Raw genomic sequence first — 15,919 nt, forward strand, 5'->3', positions numbered from 1 at the left:
TATTGCAGTGAGGAAGATCATATCACAATGCCTCATTTGCAAGCTCCATGGTGGAAAACCTGGTGAGCAAAAAATGGCAGACCTCCCAGAAGAGAGAGTTGTTCCTGATCTACCGCCGTTTACTAACGTTGGCGTAGATTATTTTGGGCCAGTTGACATAAAAAGAGGGCGTAGCATCATGAAAAGGTATGGAGTAGTATTCACTTGCATGACAAGCAGGGCAGTGCACCTGGAAGTGGCCTATTCCCTTGACACAGACTCGTGCATCAACGCATTGCGACGGTTCATCTGTCGAAGAGGACAAGTTGCACACTTAAGATCTGACAATGGTACCAACTTTGTGGGTGCAGAAAGGGAGTTGCGAGAAGCCTTAGCCTCTTTGAATCATGACCGCATTGGAAGAGCCATGTCTAAAAAGGGAATTAAGTGGAGCTTTAACCCTCCAACTGGGTCACATCATGGTGGCACATGGGAGCGCTTGATACGGATGATTAGGAAGATCTTGTGCTCTGTGCTCTGGCAGCAAACCTTAGATGATGAAGGGTTCCATACCGTGCTCTGTGAGGCTGAATCTATACTTAACGATCGCCCCATCACAAGACTGTCAGAGGATCCCAATGATCTAGAGGCGTTGACGCCAAACCATCTGCTACTCCTCAAAGGAAAACCAGTTCTCCCACCAGGATTGTTCAACAAAAGGGATATTTACGCAAGGAGAAGGTGGAAACAAACCCAGTACATTTCGGATCTCTTTTGGAAGAGGTGGATCCGCAAGTACTTACCGCTTTTACAAGAGCGTCAAAAATGGAACCAGGAGAAGAGGAATTTTGTTCCTGGAGATCTGGTCATGGTTGCGGATTCAACAGCACCACGTGGGTCATGGATGCTAGGAAGAGTCCTGGAAACCTTCCCCGATAAGAGAGGTCTGGTACGTGTGGTTCGTTTGAAGACCAAGACAAACATCATTGAACGACCCATTACTAAAATATGCTTGCTAAATGAAGCTAAAGAGTAATTGGTTCACAGTGGGGTATTTATGTATTTTCTGTATTATGGCTCTTTTTGAATTTGGTGTAATTGCTCTGAAAGATGCAATTAGGGGCTGGAGTGTATGAGCCATATTCACTTTGTATTTGTCAATTTTGTGCTGTGCCACTAGGGGGCTGTATGTGCTTTATGGCACAGCTGATCTCGGGTCAGCCCGTGTAAGTCTTTTAATTTGGAGGTAACTCAGACACAGGTGTCGCTGATTGAGAAGCAAACAGTTTTCGACTGTGCCCATGGTCTTGCGCTTGGGGTAAATGATACGGTGTGTTGTATGTTATATTATGAGTTAAGATATTGCCGCTGTATGATATGCAGGAAAATAAATTGCTAGATAATAATAACATTAATGAACGCTCTCCGTCTTTATTTTACGTGTAAGATCACACGCACATGTCTAAACTTAAATCCACGAAATCAGCAACCAGTACTAGACTTTGTTTAGGACTTAGTCAGTACAGACCGTTTAATAAGAAGATACTTTATGAAGACAGTTCACTTCGCGTATACAGACAGGAGCCATCTTAAAAAATAGTCTCGATAAGTCAAACCACGAACGTCGTGCTGCCCAGCAAACACAGAACGTTCCCCTAACGTTCCCGAATGGTCCCATGAGGTTATTTTTTGGGAACCAACAAGAACGTTATAGGAACGTTCCATGTAGGTTATTTTTAGGTTCCATTTTTATAACGTAGGGAGAATGTTCCTGCAACGTTCCCTTAACCTTAAGGGAAAGTTCTAGGAACGTTCTGGGAACCAAAAACTAACGTTCCCAGAACGTTCCCAGAACCTAAATTTGTTTACTGGGGAGTGATCTGAACTATGAAGTTCAACGAACTTCTGAACTGTATGAACGGCGTTCGGGGATCGACTTATCGAGACTATTTTTTAAGATGGCTTCTGCCTGTATACGCGAAGTGAACTGTCTTCATAAAGTATCTTCTTATTAAACGGTCTGTACACTTACAAAGTTCTCAATGCTTCGTTTTGTATGTATGGAGCCTCATTATGTTACTGTGTGAGTGTGGGGCTATTTTGAGCCTTGTTAGTGGTATAAACTAGCGATTTCTTTTTACTTACTCAATGCCCCCATTACTAGCATTATACGCTAAACAGTTTTTAGAGATAAAACTCTTTACATTCGATTATCATGAAAACAAAACTCAGAGAACGATTGACTAGGTACCGATGTTTTATTAGACCGAAGGTTAATTGTTCGCCGGAGTTCTCCTTTAAGCCTGGAGTTCACTGTAAACGACTGTAATGTTGTTTTTTAACATTCTCTGTTGCTTTGGTTTTGCAAGTCTATTATTTATTTTTTTTTTTTGCACATACAAAATCAGTAGGCCTATCATTTGTTTGCAGTTTAAAGAAAGAGAAGAAAAACCGAATGCTTCGTCGAGAGCATTCAGAAAGCATTTTTTTTTGAACATCAGCAGACATCAGGAGATAATCATGGCTAATAACTTCATTTTCTGCACGGTGGTCATTATGAAGGACTTTGATGCATTATTCCGAGACCTTGATTTACTCAGTTTGACTTTTCAAAGGAATACTGTGAGACTCTGGCTCAATAAAACACTCACAAAAGGCAATTCGGGATGTTAAATGTCAATTTGCTTTAATGAAAACAATATGAACCATGAAAACAGGGCTTTTCCTCATAACTGGTTTAATATGCATCACGTGTTGTGGCAGGAGAACAGAGGATTTCCATCGCTGATAAATCGCCTTTATTTGCATGGGCAACGATTAATCGTGTCCAAAATAAAAGTTTGTGTTACATATTATAAACACAAAATTTTGTATCCATTTTCATTTCTTACTCTTTATATCAGCTTCTTAAATGATGTTATGATATGTGTGTGCACTCACTGCACTGTGTATAATTATTTTGTGTATATATAAACACACAACGCATTCATGTATATAAGAAATATTGTATACTATATATATATATATATATATATATATATAACATATAAATATAAAATATTTAATATATAAATAAAAAAATCTTAAATATATACAACATGCATGTGTGTGTATTTATACAAAATAATTATACACAGTACACACACTTATATTATGTAAACACAAACTTTTATTTTGGTTGTGATTAATCATTGCACAGCATTTTTTATTTTAATACTGTTTGAAGAATACCTTTGCATTTTAATTTCTTCCTCTTTATTGTCTAATATATCAGCTTCTTACGAGTCAAAAATAAAATTTCTATTAGTGCATCTCTGTGATTGCAAATTATTTTTTGGCAGAATATTGTCAGAGGGAAATATCTGTATGTGTTTCTGCCAACCTTCTCTCGCTTCTTTGAGATGAAAGACCAAAGTCTCTCATGAGTTTGCATTTGGAGCATGAACTAAGCCTTATGAAAAGCATGAAATTATTAAAGGAGCAGCGCTTAATTACTGAAGCGGCACGATTAAGAAGTGTGTGTGGAAGCTCTCAGCAGCCTAACACACCATATCATCCTTTAAAGAGGCAGAAACGTGCACTGCTAAACATTTCAGTGTGAAATTATGCATAATTGCATTACTTTTAGCATTTCACACCAGGACGTCTCTTGTATAACGGCACTCTTAGAAATGTCTTGTAAAATGTATTGCACTTTGCTGGCATGTTTAGTAAAGTAAAAAAAAAAAAAAAGCTGAGTTCACAGTATTAAAAACAAACATTACTGTAAACAAGCAATATCATACTGTATTTCTACTGTACATGTATTATGTGTTATGATGCATACAGCACAAATAGATTGTAATGATGATAATGAGAACGTGTTTGAGGAAACAATAAGCCTGATTTATGCCAACGTTATCAAGTTTTATGATTTTTGAGCAAAACGTTTGACTTATTCACATAAGCGTTAAACTTTTAAATTGATGTATTTGAATATTTGTATATTATATATAATCTAATATAGGCCTATAATGTATATTAATGTTTTCTGATTTTGTATTAAATATGGTTTGATTTATTTATATATACCATTTTATTATTTTTATGTTATAAATAAATAAATAAATAAATAATTATTTTTAATCTATTTTAAAGAATCCAATACATCAATTTATGGAAATAATAATAACAACAATGAACATTATTTCATATTATTTTATTTTATTCAATATTCATATTTCATTTAACAATATTTAACATTTTGTTTTAATCAAAATATTTTATTATTTTTATTAAATGTTGTTTGGTTACAAGTTTATATATATATATATATATATATATATATATATATATATATATAGATATATATATATAAACTTCTTATTTTTAAAGAAGCCTGAAAATTAATTTATGGAAAGATAATATAATACTTTAAACACCAAAGAATAATAAGGAACCCAGATTAAAAAAAAAAAAAAAAACAGTTTTGACACATATTTATGCTTGACCAATGCACCAGATTAAAAAAACAAAAACAAAACAAAAACAAACAAACAGTTTTGACATATTTATGCTTGACCAATGCACCTTTAGGCCTTTATTATTTAAAGGTGCACTGTCAGTGTTTTAGTTCACATGTATATAATGAGTGAGTGTGTTTGTCTAATCCTGAATCATACGGTATACAGTATGTTTATAATTAGTGTTAGAGCGAGAGAGAAGCTCCATGTGTTTAATGAAGATGTTTTAAAGGTGCTGTCGTCTTTGTCGTGTGTCGCAGCAAGCAACATGATCGACTTCAAGCAACTGCAAGTGAAGATTTACTGGCCCATCTTTCCTTTCATAGTCTCACTCTCTGTCTCCTGACATTTAACCCCAACCAGTGTCATTACCCAGAGTTCCCTGTTCCTCAGACATCATAAACTGCCCTCGACTGAACACTGGGACTCAGAGGAGGAGAAACAGCAGATAAAGCTTGAATTATTTACAATACTGTACTGAAAAAGCAAAGTATGCGTCTATTTTGTGTTGTTATCTGATTGTGTGAACTCTCTTGTTTCAGCTTTGGGATTCTGGGAAAACCTTGTTTTTTCCCCCCTCTTCCATAGAAGTCAATGGGGACCAGAAACTGTTTGGTGACCAACATTCCTTTATGTTCAACAGAAGAAATAAATAAATACCAGTTCGTAAAAACTTGATGGTGAGTAATTAATAACAGAATTTTCATTTTTGGGTGAACTAATAACAATATTGAGTTTGTGGGTGAACTGTCCCTCATAAGAGCAAGGAAAGCATTCTAATGTTAGGGATGAAATGGGGAAAAACAATAGGCTAATTGAAAATATTAAACCTAGTATACAAATTTGCCTACATGGATAAAGATCTATCACACTAATAATCCAGGTGGTTTGGGAAGTGAGAAGAGTGGAACTGCGCATGCGCACAGGGGTTTGACCCTTAACTTCGGCATGCGCTGAAGATCTGGAAGCAAATCGAGTTAAATAAAAGCGATTTACTCCATCATAATACCATCAGATGCATTGCATTGTTACAAAAACTAGTTGAATTTTTTTTTTTTCGTAGATTATGGCTAGTAAATATAGACCATGGCCACACAGTGACACAGAGAAGGTTAAGAAATCCAAAACAGTTATTTTGAACTCTCTCGCATTCGTCCGTTAGGGGGAGACATTGCATTGAGAATGCATTTAGATGCCAGCAGGTCACACTCACTATAGCGCCATCAGAAAACAATTGTTGCTAAACTTTGTTTTAAAATAGGCTGCAATGTAGGCCTATGTTTTAATGGGAAATCCATCCATTCATGGCACGGTTTAATGAGGATTAGAGTTGTTGAACCGATTCAGTCCGTTGGGGAACCGGTTAAACCTGTTCTTTTAAAAAATCCGATCTAGAACACAAATAACTAGTAGGTCAAATGTATACATTTCATACTCAAAATGTTTTCCATAATCACATGCATCTGAATAATTAGAAAGAATAATAACATGCTTCCATTAAAATCATTACATTTAGCATCTAAATAAGACATGGATTCTTAAAAAAACAAATGTTGGAAAACAAAACTGAAGTTTAGAGTAATTAAAGCTCGTTGCTTCTTCACACCCGCGCACGCGCGCGCGCGTCCGTACGGTCGCGCTCTCTGTCAATCATTGCTAGCTCTCCCTCAGTTTGACCCGTGTTTTCCTCTCAGTCCTGCGGGTGGCTCGACAACAGCAGAGCAGAGCTTCTCCTTCTTCTTCAGACATATGGCCGAGAGACCTCACGATACTCTCACCTTTACGAGACGAGTGCATCTTTGAACGCAAGACTCGACGAAACACACCGAAAGCGACCTATTTTAGTGTACAGAAGTGCGCGGAGGAATAAGCAAGGCAAAAAGCAACACGTATCCGCGGGGATTTGAGTCCTGTGAGAGAGAGAGCGAGATTGAACGAGAGAGAAAGAGAGAGAGGGAAGAGTTTCTCCAAAAGTGGAAACAGACGCTATTTTCGCTTTTCTCAAGCGAAGACTAAGGAATTATGAGGAACGTTTGGATGATATTAACCCTCGGCTTGACAGCCTTTCTTTCGGGGGAAAGGGTGAGTTTCAACCGAGAACAATACGGTTTCTGGGGGGTTGTTAGTTAGTTGATCAGCCACGTTATAAAGTAAGCAGTGAAACAGTGATTCTGTGAGATGATTCATGCGTTTCTGTGAGTCAAACGATTGGAAATGAATCGTCTTGATGATGTAATGTGTCACGGATCAGTTTCGTGAATCACAGCAGTGTTTTTTTAACTCACTTTCGCATTGTTGATTTGCATTAGTAATGCACCGAATGGTCATTATGTGACATATAGGAATATAGTTGAAGTAAACATGAACGATAATCCAAAATACTGGTAACAATTTACATATTATTTACATTTTATTTATTAGTTAATGAAACAATGAGCAATTGTTACAATATTTATTAATCGTTGTTAATGTTAGTCCAGCTGTTCATTGTGTGTTTTTGTTAGTTCACAGTGCATTTTAATGTTAACAAATACACCCTTTGATTTTGATAATGTGTATTAGTAAATGTTGAAATTAATATTAACTAAGATGAATTAATGTTGTAGAAGTATTGTTCATGTTAACCAAGGTAGTTAACTTATGAACCGTATTGTAAAATGTTACCAAAATACTATAAGCTTGATAGTTTTTCCTTGTGAAATGAATGGTATAAAACTTCAGCAGTCACAGAATCCTGCCATAAAACCACTAACTTGGTAAAGGCTTTTCCTCACAGTGAGGATCTCAGACTAGCAGTTTTAAGATTGATTAAACGTTGTTGATGAATGCCAGTTGATGAATTTGTAAATGTGCATTGAGCTAAACCTAAGGAAGACTGCAATCCTGAAAGGCACCCATTTTGTCTGTAACCCAGACATTTCTTGTGTCCGAAGTCAAAATGTGTCCTGCTTCTGCTTACCGTGACCAGGTGCTTCTGGAGCCGCTCGACACGCAGACACTGTAAATCAGGCTCTGGACACACACTTGGCTCGCTTGCTGGAATGTGCACTCATGCAATCCTGGATGGTTTTGCTTTGGCTTTCACACATCAGAATCGAAGACAAGGATGGAATATGTAGTCAAAGTAAACTTTGATGCAGACACCTTCAACATTTCTCACATTACCACAGTTTATTTGCTAAAATGGTGATCAAATATGATAAGAACATTTATCAAATCAGACGTCTCACAAATGAATTTGGTTGAATAGCTGTTAAATTCAACTACACAATTGGATAATACCAGTTTAGCTCAAACTATTAACAATATGTGTGTACAAAGAGCTTTAGCAATTACAGAAAACACACATGATCAGCTTGGTCGCAAATGATTATAGATGTTATTGGTAGAAGAATATTTGCATATTATATGTCATGTCACAGTCTACTTTTTTTTGCTATTCTCACTAGTACAAAAATCCAGAATAATTTCTGGTGTCTGAATAGTTTTTGGTTGGGCTGTATGTTGGCCTGAGCATTGCGAGTGACAATCATTAATGTTTTGCTGGGGCTTGATTGCATTTCTCTCCGCCTGCCTTATAATACTGTTAATTGGCAGTGCATCTGATGAACGTAGATCCTGAATAAGCCAGTGATTTTTTGACGAAATGCCAGAGGGTTGGCACTCGCTCTGTAATTCCACTGTGGACCGACTGGCATTGCTGGTTCGCATTTGAACGATCTCCTCCCATTGATCTGGACCTCACACACTCACAGTTTTCTCCAGGCATTTACAGCCCAATCAACCTTTTTCACACACCTTCAGCATTTCTCACAGGTTATAGTTTAGAAAATGGTGATAAATATGAGCAGAACTCAGGGGATATTTGACTGGTTTTGCCCGACTCTCACACATGAATTATGTTGAATATTTGGCAGCTGTTAAAATTAACTACACAATTAGATATTGTTATAACACATTTGATCAGCTCAAAGTGGAGGAGTCAGTTTTGGTTTTACTGGTAGTCACTGAATGAAGGATTTTTAATATGTTACAATTTATTTTGCTATTCTCACTTGCATAAATGAACTATAGTGTCCTGCACACACTAGTAAAAAAATATATCAAAAATTATATCTGGTGTCTGAATAATCTTTGGTTTGACTGTATCCACCGTGGGTTTTCATCTTTGAGAGTGATCACAGTGATCTGGCTCGACGTTTCCGGATGGTCCAGTGTAAACAGAGCAGTGGTCTGCCTGTGAACATGGCTTTGAGAATGTCTCTTGACCTCTGCTGCTTTCTCTGAAATTGCTTGCTTGAGGCTGTCAGAGTTCTGTGTGTTTTGTGCGGCCAGATGTTCTGGTGATGTTCTGGTGGGATGTGTGTGATCACTGTTTTCAGTCTAGGTTTAATGCAGTGAAGGTGCAGTTAAGGTCACTGCAGGCTTGTCGCCCGAGACAGATCTCAAGGGAATAGTTTCACACAACCGTCTAGAAAGAGACACGTGATGATCACCACATGCGAACATGCATCTTTAAACTAGCTAAATGTTTGCCAAGACTATTTTCAACACATTTTATAGTTTGGCTTGCCACTATTTATAGATTGGCACCATATCACAAATAAAGATTCTGTCACTGTTTATCTATTGTTCTGTGTTTCTTTTAAAAAAAAACAGCCACTAAATATAAGCTTTCAAATGATATAGTTAGTCAAGATTACTTTACACTCTAAAAATGCTGGGTTGTTTTAACCCAAATTTGGGTCAAATATGGACCAACCCAGCTATTGGGATACATTTTTTAATAAAATATTTAACCCAATGTCTGAGTTTTTATTGTTATAGATGTATAATCGCAAACGTCCCACAGTTGTGTGGAAGGGCAAGTCTTAAAAATAGTTTCATAAATTCAGATATTTGTTCTTTTTTTAGAAGATATTAAAAGTTAATTGAACATGATTGGTTTTTTTTGTTTTGTTTTTTGGTAACACTTTACAAGTTCATTAGTTAACATTAGTTGAACTGAGAATGAACAATACAGCATCAATTAATGTTAGTTAATGTTAATTTCAACATTTAATACATTATCAAAATCAAAAGTTGTATCTGTTAACATAAGTTTTTTATTGACTAACATTAAAGGGATACTCCACTTCTTTTGGAAATACGTTTATTTTACAACTCGGCCAGAGTTAAACTGTTGAGCTTTACCTTTTTTTGAATCAATTCAGCCGATCTCTGATTCTGGTGGTACTTTTAGCATAGCTTAGCATACATCATTGAAGTGCACAAGACCATTAGCATTTCTCCCAAAAAATTACCGAAGTGTTTCGATATTTTTCGTATTTAAAACTTGACTCTTCTATAGTTACATCATGCACTGAGACAGACGGAAAATGTAAAGTTGCGATATTCTAGGCTGATATGACTTTTGATAAGACTTTCTCTTATTCCTGCGTGATAATCAGGAAACTTCACTGTTGTACCATGACTGTAGCAGGCGTAATGATATGACGCAGCGCCTGAAAATAGTGCCCAGCTTCCGTGACCAGGACTAAGTTTGTGTAGTCATCCATAGACTGTAAAAAATATGGACGTAGTATCCGTGACTTCACCCATAGGTTTCTGAAGAGCGTTTTTGAAGCCTAAAGTGGGCGGGGCCGGCCGTCGCCATCTTGGCAGTGCGTCACCTCTCGTCACTACCGGATAAATTAAAATGGGCAAAGATGCGGGATGCGGGTGGAGTTGAGGTACTAATGCTATGCTACTGCCCTCGCGCTGAATTGACAGTTGATTGAAAAAGTAAAGCCAATAGTTAAAGTTCATGTTTTTGCCCTTCGAAATATTATAATAGTTAAGACTTAACTAAAAGTGAGATTATTTACTTTACTTTTTTTTATCAACTTTATTCATCTCACAAGGGGCAATTAGTTAAGAGCATGTATACAACAGTACATAACACAGATCACACACATTTTTTTTACAACATACAAGCAGTCAACTATGTGCATCGTGATGCATTATTATTCTGCTAGTTAAAAATGTATTAGTAACTTACCATATTGTTCTAAGCTTGTGAATGTGACAGTGATTCAAGGCAAGCACACATGTCAGTCGGCATCTCACGTCAAGTTCGTAAAGAGCTTTAATTCAGTCCATTTTACAATATGATTTTGGCCGCCTCTCAGTTTCTCAGATCGGTAAAACCAAAGATATTACCTCAGAAGTTCAAATAAGTGCACTAGAAAATCCGCGCTCATTCAAGGGTGTGCATCTATTGCATGGACGGAGAGAACGCACTGAAATCATCAGACATCCATTAGTGCATGTGAGGGAAACAGCTGGAAACACAGCACTGGTTGTTCTCTCCATACTCAACATGACAGAATCCAACGGCGCCGTGCACTGGCGAAGGTATAATACATGTATTAAATTGTATGAAATAATCCCGGAAAAAGCACAAACACAGCTGAGGGTGACACTAACAGACAGCAGACAAACGACTAACAGTGAAAGCGGCGGAAAGAATCCACCTGTCACTCAAGTGGCCACGCTCTTAATTATGCAGAACTTTAAGGCTTAAATATAATTTAAACAGATGAGATGTAAAAAATTCACCCCCTCACAGTCGTCATGAAGGGCAAAATTAGAGATATAGACCAAAACAACTATTTGCCACCAGGCTGTCAACATGTTTTTTTTTCTGCTGTGAAGTTAGACATTTTAACTTGGGGGAGATACAGATTTGACTCGCTTTTGCAGCCAGCCTCAAGCGGCCACTCGATGAACTGAAGTTAAATTCACTTCCGTGTTGGCTTCAAGAGAGAGACGGGGAGGTTGCCCCTTGTAGTCATCGCGCCTGCTGCACTCATGGTACGACTGTAAAGTTTCCTGATTGTTCCGCAGGAATGAGAGTATAGTTCCCTGCATATCAGCCTAGAAAATCATTTTCCGTCTGTCTTAGTGCACGATGTAACTATAAAAGAGTCAAGTTTTAAATACGAAAAACATCAAAACACTTTGGTGTTTTTTTTTTTTGGGAGAAATGCTAATGGTCTTGTGCACTTCAATGATGTATGATAAGCTATGCTAAAAGTGGTACCGTCAGAACCGGAGATCGGCTGAATGGATTCAAAAAAGGTAAAACTCAACAGTTTAACTATGGGGGAGTTGTAAAATGAGCGTATTTCCAAAAAAAGTGGAGTATCCATTTAACAAAGATTACTAAACACTCTTAAAGTATTGCTTATTTTTAGTTCATGTTAGTTAATACTAATGTTAACTAATGAACCTTATTGTAAAATGTTACCGTTTTTTATAGTGTGATTTATGGGGAATTGTATTGAATCCAATCTGGGTTGATCTGACCCACTCCGTCGAGGCCGTACCTAGAAGTGGAAGCGTGTGTGACGGGTAAATGATGGAAGTGTTGATGACGAGACACTGGCTGTATTCTCACTTCTCACGTCTCTCAGACGAGACTGTCTCTCTATTCCCGATTAGCAGAACGGTTGCTCACTTCCGCTCAAACTCTGCTTGTGAGAAATGTATTGAGTCTGCAAGATAAGGGCCCTGAAGTGTTCTGTAAATATTAATGGTTTTGTGTGGAATATTGGCTTATGAAATAATAATAATGCAACATGCTGTGGCATTTGGCAGATGCAGACTTGAGTTTACAGGTTTTGATGGCAAGTGATGACTGTAAATGAAAACACATCCATGACAAATCCATGAGCAGCACCTTTAAACACTCTGAGGAAATGAGTCTTCAAAATGGTTGAATTTTTCTAACAAAATAGAAACAGTCATTTTGAATTGCAATATTTCACAGTATACTGTATTTCTCAAATAAATGCTGCCGTGAGACTTTGAAAACATTAAAAAATGACAATCGTTGATGTTTTTTTTTTAAATCAGCTTGGCATTGTTGCTTTGTTTTACACATGCAATGTAATCATTAATACAAACAAAATGCATGGTTTTTAAAATAATAACACTAGCTATGTTTCCATCCACCTGTTTGTTTTGCAGTTTTTGGGATGTCGCATAAAACGCTGGATGGAAATGCATGAACATTTTTATCCGATAAGAAGATGCTCAAACTACACATTTACTGAATAAATCCCTCAGTAATCTCATGTGACTTTGCCTCAGCAGAGGCTGTGATTGGATAACTGAAGTATCCAGCGGACCAATGGCATCGCAGCATCTCTAATGTTGGTTCGGTGTTTCTGAAACGCGAGTCAAATGCAGTAGCACCTCAAATGCAGTAAATCCATGGGGAGGAGTCAGATCAAGATCCAAGGGGTGGAGATGGCTAAGATTAGGGTTGGGTTTAGGGATCAGGGGGCGGAGTTGGGTAGGTTTAGGTGTAAGAAAGGTGGGATGAGTTGAATGGATCGTCAAATGGCCTGAAAGCCTGATTGCAGAAACGTACATTTTATTACTCCTTTTGGATGGAAACGCTGCTTTATTCGCAAATGTTTAATGCAATATTCCAGTTAAATTCACAACTTTGGCTGGAAACATAGCTAGAGAAACAGTGGTGAAAATGAGGATTATTTTGTGGCAATTTCCCAGAAAGTGATGATTTTGTTACGGAAACGCTGCTTTATTCACAAACTTTTAATGTGATATATTTCAGTTGTTTACATGCAAGCATAGCTAGTTTAGTACATTTTTATGTAGTAGGAAAACATAAAAAGCAGTATTTTTTTTTAACTAAAGTTAATTTAGTCAACAAAATAGATATGATAACATTTAAAAGTCAAACTAACACTCAAATGTTTTGTATGAGGCGTTCTTCCCCTTCTGCGGCTTGCGTTTAATGTGTGTACACATGCATCCCTCTCTCCCCTGCAGGCTCTGGTTTTAACTCTTCCACATTGCATAATCCTTAATGGTCTCCGCAGGCCTTGGAAAGTAAAGGAATCCCATAGTGCTCTTGTTTTGTCATCAGCTTCTCTCCTTGCAGCTAAAGCCCGTCATTATTATTACCCTGTCTTCGGTTACTCCAAAGAACAGTGGCATTATTCTTTATCTTCTTTCCCAGCAGATGGAAAGAATGAAGAGCAGAGTAGGAGAGGGAGCGCAGATCGGCCTCGCTTTATGCCGGCGCCGCAAACATCTGCATCACGTATGTGTGTTTGCTCGCTTTTGGGGGTTTTCTCCCCGGAGAGGTGGATAAAGCCATGCATGCCGGTGGGAATCCACAAACAACGCGAGCGACTAAGAGCTGAAGTGTTACTGTAGACCGTGAGGAGCCTCAAGGGTGCGAGCTGTGACCCAGAGCCCCAGTGTGAAGCAAAACACATGTACAGCGCACCGCTTTCTGCCTCTTTATTAGCTCAGCAAATGGAAAGTTCCTGTGGTGGATTGTGGTTTAGGAACAGAGCTGGACGTGGAAGGGTTTTTTAACTGCTTTCACACTACAGCTTTTGGAGCAGACGTGGATCTGTTTGACGTCAGAGGGTTTGTTGGTGTGAAAGTGGTTTTAACCACGCTTGAAAACTAGTGCGAGGTTCATGTAAACTCATGCAGTTTGTATGTGGTCCGTGTTCAGTCGCTTTTCGAAGTTCAAAGTAGAAAAATTATGTAAAAACAAGAATTTAGGCTTGATTTTATGTTTATACTAGTTACATTTTCTACACCTGCACTTACATTTTGGTCTTGTTTCCAATCCAAATATCTAAAACTCTTATAGTGCTTTCACACCTGTCTCATTTAGTTCGGTTGAATCACACTAGAGTTCGCTTTCCCCCTTGGTGCGGTTCGTTTGGGCAGGTGTGAAGGCAGCAATCACACTCGGGTGCGCACCAAAAGGGGACCAAACAAGCGTACGCTTTCAAACGAACTCTGGAGCGGTTCGTTTGTGGTGAGAACGTGATCCGACCTCTAACAGACCCAACTGCCAAATAATTTTGTGGACTAAACCAGCTGCCGTAGTAAAACAAAATGATTATTTTTATAGCCAATAGTGCTCCCTGTTATAGCCAATGGCGCTCCCTCCCAGGAGTTCTGTTGGAATTTTCACACGCGTTCTGACCAATCGAAGTGCAATAATGGAAATATGTTCAAGACATATCTGGCCAACGAGTAATGTGGATGTTGTCACATGACTATATTTTGGTTCGTTTCATCAACTCATCAACTGATTTGGACCAGAGCAATCAGTGTGGTGTGAAAACGAACCAAAACCTCTGAAAAATGCTACAAAGTATCATTTTTCGCCCTTGGTCCGGCCAAAATGAACCGGACTACAGATGTGAAAGCCCCCTTAAATTAGGATGCATTTACTAGATGAGTCAAATGACATAAGATATTAAGTCTTGTTTACTAGGGAAATAAGTGAATTGTTGCTTAAAAAAGAAAAGAAAAATAATCTGCATTCAAACAGAAACCCTATTGGCTGATAATTGTGCTAATCTAATTCTAATATTGTAAGTATGTTACTACTTTAGTAAATGCATCTTGATTTAAGAGTGTTTTGATACGTGTTACATATATTTGTAAGAAAAGCATTTTTTTGGAGTGTGAATATCTAAAATCAAGCCAAATTCTCTTATTGTGTGGGAAAAAAAAAAAACGAATAAATGGGCCATTTTCTCGTTTTTTACTCTCAATTTTAACTTTCACGGACAGTGGATTGTGTATTAATGCATCTTTGCTTTATTCACGTTCACATAATTGTGGTAAAGTGTGCGTTCGCAAGGATGCATTAAATTGATTAAAAGGGACCAAATATATTTGTTATATTTTTCTATTTCGAAATGCTATTCTTTTGAACTTTCTATCAATCAAAGACTCCTGGAAAAATATTAAACAGTTTTCAACAATGATAATAATCATAAATGTTTCAGATCATCATATTAGACTGATTTCTGCAGGATCATGTCACACTGAACACTGGAGTAATAATTATAAATTCAGCTTTGATCACAGGAATACATTACACTTAACTATATATTCACATAGAAAACAGCAGTTTTGAATTGTAATATTTTTTCACTATTTTTACAATAAACGCAGTAGGAGACACTCTTCAAGAACAATAAAATCCCCCAACTTTTGAACAGTAGTGTATTTATTTTTGCTACTTGGTTTTGGAGAGCAACGCACGTTCTTCACACCGGACAGATGTTTGGGTGGTAAAAATATGAATATAACAGAAATCGTAGGGGTGTTTTGCTATGTTTCGTAGTTAAAGTGGTAAACAGCTGCTAGTAATTCACACTACTACTCATGGTTGAGACCCAAAAGTATAATGCAGTGCTGGGTTGTTTTAACCCAATTTTGGGTCAAATATACACTGTAAAAAATTTCTTGTCAAATTAACAGTAACTTACTGGCAACAATTATCCAGTACTTGCTGTATTTAATTTAACAGTAAAATTACCGTAACACTAACAACAGTACTGTTAAGCATACTGTAAATTAAATAACATTATTTTACTGTA

General features: G+C 37.4%; 1 protein-coding gene across 1 annotated transcript in view; it reads left to right on the forward strand.

The window, feature by feature from the left end:
* Window positions 1-6,180: 6,180 nt before the first annotated feature.
* sdc2 (syndecan 2) overlaps window positions 6,181-15,919 on the forward strand; it is a 55,443-nt gene continuing 45,704 nt past the window's right edge. Inside the window, exon 1 of the mRNA XM_039660626.2 lies at window positions 6,181-6,563. Coding sequence (XP_039516560.2) covers window positions 6,504-6,563 — 60 coding nt within the window. The 5' untranslated portion in view covers window positions 6,181-6,503. The remainder of the gene's footprint in view (window positions 6,564-15,919) is intronic.

This window comes from Pimephales promelas, chromosome 18 (genome assembly GCF_988280905.1).
Source record: "Pimephales promelas chromosome 18, fPimPro1.hap1.1, whole genome shotgun sequence".
In the NCBI taxonomy this organism is placed as follows: Eukaryota; Metazoa; Chordata; class Actinopteri; order Cypriniformes; family Leuciscidae; genus Pimephales; species Pimephales promelas.